Here is a 5848-nt window from a genome sequence, read left to right as displayed (position 1 = left end):
CGTGGGGCCCTGCCCGCTGCCGCCGCCGCCGCCGCCTCCCGTGCGGGCCGCCCCCTCCTCCTGTCTCTCCAGGTGTCCCAGGCCGGGCGGCTGCGGCGCGGCCGGCGGCAGAATGACTGACACCCGGCGGAGGGTGAAGGTTTACACGCTGAACGAGGACCGGCAGTGGGACGACCGGGGCACCGGGCATGTGTCCTCTGGCTACGTGGAGAGGCTGAAGGGCATGTCCCTGCTTGTCAGGGCAGAGAGTGATGGTAAGTGTCTGAGGCTGCGGCGCTTCCTTGCTGAAAGCAGCTGGGGCTTGGCTTTCTGTAGCGAGCCTGGCCCCTGCCCTTCATCTGGGATCCCTGAACCAGCCAGGTAACAGCCCTGGGTCGCTCCTGTTAGGCGCAGGGATAGGGCTAGAGATTGGTGCCTTGCACAAACATTGTAGTACGCGTGGTGTTTACACTGGATACGCGGGCACTGGCCTGCCTGCCAAATACGCTCCGTTCTGGTTGCAGGCTGCAAACCAGGCTGTCTGCCTTTGCCCGCGGGATTGGCTTTGTGGGAAACGTTTCCCTGGATCCTTTCTGAAAATGATGACCGGCTTCCCCTGATGGAAGGAACTGTTCAGAGTTTTATTAGTGTCTTTACATCTGTTCTGTAGGCTTAAAATGCAAACGCGCATCTTGTGACAGATCCACACATGCTGTAGCATTGCTGGTTTCAAGGCAGTACAAAAACACCTTTTGGGTATCTTCCCCCCCCCCCCCCGGTGTTGGTTTAGCCACAGCGCTCAACACTCACCAAAACTGATTTTGAGTTGCTGCATAATGCTTCATTTTAAGGGAATTTATGAATTTATTACCCATTTGCCAGGCACTCCAAACATGTTTCTCTAGAGCACTGTGTGTAGGTTTTATGTAAGAATTATCCATGGCTATTGGATCAGCAAGTTAATGGTTGTTGTGGTTACTACAGATTTGATTTTAAAATACATCTTGCTTCATGTTAATAGTGGTACGGAGCAGGAAAGAAGATAGATTTAACTGGTTAAACCTCAAGTTTATAGTTGTGAGAGCCTTCTGTCCTGTGGACCATCTTGCAGACTGCTGTTGGTTGCAGGCAGCAGCCAAACTGAAATTAAAGCTAGACCCCTTCAGTGAGGTCACAGATTTCAGCCAGTGGAGGGAAAGGTCCTGAGAATCTTCACTAGAGGATGTCTTGAGTTAGCATAATAGTGAAGGACTTTAAACTTAGGAAACTGATAATCAAAACCCTTCCTGATTGATTCAGTTAATGATAATTTAGCAGTTTAGAGAATAACAAACTACACAAAAGCTGGATGTATATATATAAAATAGGTTTTTACCAAATCATTTCAAGACTGTCCTCTATTAGCCCTTATGAAATAAGCCAGACATTCAAGATTGGAACAGACTTCCACTGTTGAATCTCAGTACCAGAGTTGAGAGGTAGAGGGGGGAAACCATTAGTGGTGTATCTAAAACCTGGCTTACTTTTGTGTTTATTTAGCATCTTTATAATAGATATAATTATAGCACATTCTGTCTCCATGACTGCTGTTGAAGACCCTTAATAAATAAGTAGAATAAAACTGAAACGCCTCACAAAGGAAACTGAAACATAGAGTTAAATATATAAAATGGAGTGGGCTGAATTTGAAGCGTCAACAGAGCCTGTTTTAAAGTATTGTTTTTTGCATTGATTTCGATAGAATTTGTGTGTTGTCTCAAGGCAGAATTGAACCTAAATAGCATTCAAGTTGGTAGTTTTTTTGCTGTAATTTTAAAGTGGGAGTGAGATGAAGTATTTTAAATAATGTTTTAATGTTTATTTTAACATGACTAAATGCCCATTTATACACGTTATATTTTCAAAAAAATATGTAACTGTCCAACTGAAAGTGTTCAAACTTGTTGCTTTCAGTTACAGTAGTCTTGTTTAATGAGATGTCACACCTGTTGCACCTTTTACAGTATATGCAGTTTGTGAGGTTATTGGGTAATGAAATCCTCTGCACAAAGTGTTTGTGGCTAATACCAGTAGTACTTTGGTAACTGTTACTTTTTTCCCACAGTTTACCATATCCGACAAGACCAGAACTTTACAAATGCATCTTCTTTCCAAAAATAAGCTACTGGAAATTGGGGTGGAAAATGGAGGGAGCAGAGGGTCCAGTCCTCTGGGAGCTGAACTGGTCTTCCCTTCCCTTCTTGTTGACCTGTCCAGTAAGCCAAACTGGCTGACCATTAATTCTCAAGCCAGGTGGGCAGCCAGCAGTACCTGCTATGTCCCACAGCTAGGGGGTTAACAGAGCAGTCATAGCTTTTTGTTTCTCCTTCCCCTGTCACTGCAGATGTCTGTTTTCACTGGAAAAAAAAATACCCTATGTGTATTTTCAAGGAAAGATTTTTCTTTTTCTTTTCATATCTACCCCTTCTCTCTTCCCCCTCCCCCACCCCATTCATCTCAAGAAAAGGTGTGTCCTGTTCCCGGGAGGGCATGTGATACCCAAGAAAATACAATATGTAGCTGTCTGTTTTAAGTTTAACAGGCTAGAGCATGAGAGATGACAGACTTAATTCTCTGTGATATTCCTAAATTTAAGCAGGCAAATTAACCAGATAGTTTCAGTATCAAAGTCAGCTGTTTACAAGCCAATCATTAAGGCTTGCTCTTATGTAATGACTTTAATAAATGACAGTGTAATGTGCAGTTATTTATAAATATGAGCAAATAATTCTTTAAAAATAGTCAAACCATAATTCTAGTGCATAGGTATGACAGGTCTTAATTTGACTGCTGCCCCTCACTCTGTCTCCACATCCCCATTAGTTCGGTGTTTGCTCTCTGCTGTCTGTTGCTCCCTTTTTTGCTGTGGCATTATTTATTTCCTTCTTCCTTTTGATTCCTTTTTTCCTGCAGTTTGGGGTTGTGGGTTGGTTTGCTTCTGTTTCAGTTTACTTAGGGAAGCTGATGGAAATTTCTGCCTTCCAGATGGGTCAGAGAGGGAATGCAACCAGCAGTCCATCTTATCTACTGTCTGGTCAGGTGGTACAGCCACTCACAACAGCTAGAACATTGGAATTGCTGTATTTATATCAGGCCAGTAGGGTACATGTTGTCAAAGAAATGACAGTTGACACTGGTTAAACCCAGATGTATTCCAAATTGTCTGCCACAGTTTTTAATATTACTATACTTAGTTTGTTAGAGAATGGATTATGCCCTGAAATATCAGGGTTTATAGCACTATTTTTTTAAACCTACCTGTTGCGACTTTAGAAGTTCATGTCATTATTTGTCAATCCTTTATTTAGGTCTTATAAATCTCCTCTTAATATAAGCTAATAATGATGAGCTCAGCCTGTTGGTTATGTTTCTGAGACAAAAGTTGGTTTCACTTTCATTCAGTCCCCTTGTTCTCATTTAAGTCATGGGGAGGATAATTTCTGTTCTCTCTACCATTCATTTATTAAATACCAGTATTGTATTTTCCCTCCTATTCAGTTGACAAAGAAAGACCACCTTAAAATCTTTTCACATTTTTAAAAGTTCTTTGTCCATTTGCCCACCTTTGGTTTCTGTTATATTCTGTTTTAAAGTTGAAAGACCTGAATTAAACACAATAGTCCACATGAGACTGTACCATTAATTAATGAAACTTTCTATTTCCAGGGTTTAAAAAAATTATCAAATGTCTATTAACTTGAGGACTAAACCTACCAGCCAGGCCAAAATATACAAACTTTCCATGCTGTGCCTTTTTCAAACCGCTTTCTCCCCCACTTCCATGGCCCAAAGACCCTATTCTTCAAGTGACTAAATTCTACATCCTTCTCAATTCTGTGCCGCTCCTGTGATGATAAATTCTGCACAGCCCTTCCTTTAATAGCAGCAAGGTCTACACTCCTGTAACTATAAGTGAGCGGAAGCTATACTTATTCTCTTCAAGATTAGGAACTCGGATGCTATCCCTGGTCTATCCCATTTTCTAAACATTGTTTGCTTTTCTGATTGCTACTTATCTCTAGACCATGACAAAGATAAACTGCTACTCAAGCTGGTTATGGATTTTTTTCAGTTAAACATTCTAATTGGCCAATTCCAATTCATAGACATGCGTATTGGTTTGAAAATTCTTATAGGGAGGCTTTCTCTTGTCCAGGGTAGAATTTTTGTCCAAAATGAGAGAAAATAAAAGTTTGTAAAGTTTTCCTCTTGACTCACTTTAGAAATCAATTGAGAAGCATCTGTGAAAGGTTTGGGCTATATTATCACTATTTATGGAGAAATAAATATGTAATTATACTTGAGATCCATTGGCTATAATTGGGAGTAATGGATTGAAGTTAAAAGGAACATCTAAGATGAAGGGTGGGGGAAAAAATGTTGACATTTAAATTTCTTAGTCTTTTCTTTTAAATAGTATGTGCTCTGTACCATATGTTCTTGGGCCCTCCTACAGACCATTTTATGAGACTGTTTTATGGATGGGACTGAGCAAGTTCTGCTGTCACAAAATTAGCAGCAGAATCTACCTTTGCCTGTATATTGCAGAGTTGTATGCCCAAATTGAGTTTAAATTATTTTTAAAAAACATCCTCTTCTAAAGCTTCTGTTAGCTGAAATATTGAGGATGTATGTAGTGTTTACCAAGTCTACACACAGTCATGTGGTATTTAAGAGATGATTTCTAGGATTGTGAAGAAAAACAGCTACCTATGTACCAGTATCTTTGTGTCAGTCATGTGCGTGTGCATGTACACATGCACATATGCATGGCCTTGAGCTTTAGGAATTTAAATGATGATTCTTTGCTCGACTCTAAAATAGGTTTATATGTTTGTTGCTGACTTGCAAATTCAACATGCTTTGCAAGTAACAGCCATCCCCTTTTCAGCTCTGTTAATCTGTCCTGAACTGTCCAGTTTATGATGGGTTCTTTCTATTTTGTGTTCAGTTAGTAGCACTATAGCTTCTGCAGACCAAATAACAGTTCTTCACACTGGATTCCCTGTATTTTTTTTTTAATATTTCTGCAGTGACATCCACGTATTCATGCTAGCCTTAAGTAGGTTTTTACAAATGTCACTTAGTGGATAATTTATCCTTCAGGACAAATTTTTGTGGCCATATAAAGAAAAAAATCCAGCTTGACTCTGAGACAAAGGTGTGTTTTTTCCAATTGATGATTTAAAAGAACTTCTGGAAAAGCAAATCACTCTTATACGGAATCATTCTGACATAAAACGTAAAATCACACTGACCTTATTTTTTTGTTGTTTTATAGAGTATAACTGTACTTCCAAAAATAGAATGGAGAAAATCCTCGGCTATATCTTAGCATGAGGCTGAAGTAGTTATATTTTACAAATTCACTGGTCATGTTTTACAAAAAATTTTAAAACTTGACAAAGTAAAAACCTCTCAAATTTATTATGCCATAAAACCCCCAATACCTGTATCTATTTTGAGAATTTAATAGCTTGCATCAACCTAGCATTTTCCTTTTTTTTTTTTTTTTTTTTTTTTTACATGAAGGTTAACAGTGGTAATGTCTTACAGGCTTTTATTATTTTTAGTACTTGCAAATATGCTTCATAAGACACCTAAGGCAAGCTTCTGCCTTGAAAGACTTTACTGCCGAGGCACCCTATTTTGCAAAAAGTTAATGCATAGAAATAACTCTATGTGCATAGAGTAGTTTTTATTGACCTAACTACTAGCATGTGTTGCATACATGAGTAATTGACTGGAGTATCCTTGAAGGACATAAGTAAGTACCTAGCTAAATCGTAGCGAGACAAAGGGATTTTTGCGGGCTGCTCATGGCGCATGG

General features: G+C 39.6%; 1 protein-coding gene across 5 annotated transcripts in view; it reads left to right on the top strand.

Moving 5' to 3' along the window:
* The first annotated feature begins 6 nt into the window (after positions 1 to 6).
* The window catches only part of PPP4R3A (protein phosphatase 4 regulatory subunit 3A), a 63580-nt gene continuing 57738 nt past the window's right edge, over positions 7 to 5848 (top strand). For 4 of the 5 annotated variants that reach the window (XR_003091689.1, XM_025191251.1, XM_025191250.1 and 1 more), the window contains exon 1: positions 7 to 254. Coding sequence is in view for 4 of the 5 variants with exons in the window: in XM_025191251.1 (XP_025047036.1) it covers positions 113 to 254 (142 nt within the window). In the remaining variant the exon portion in view is untranslated. The remainder of the gene's footprint in view (positions 255 to 5848) is intronic. The other variant, XM_014525421.2, reaches the window with a different exon arrangement.

Source organism: Alligator sinensis, unplaced genomic scaffold, assembly GCF_000455745.1.
Source record: "Alligator sinensis unplaced genomic scaffold, ASM45574v1 scaffold608_1, whole genome shotgun sequence".
In the NCBI taxonomy this organism is placed as follows: Eukaryota; Metazoa; Chordata; order Crocodylia; family Alligatoridae; genus Alligator; species Alligator sinensis.
Note: the sequence above shows the minus strand (reverse complement) of the source record. Positions and strands in the feature narration are given on the sequence as shown.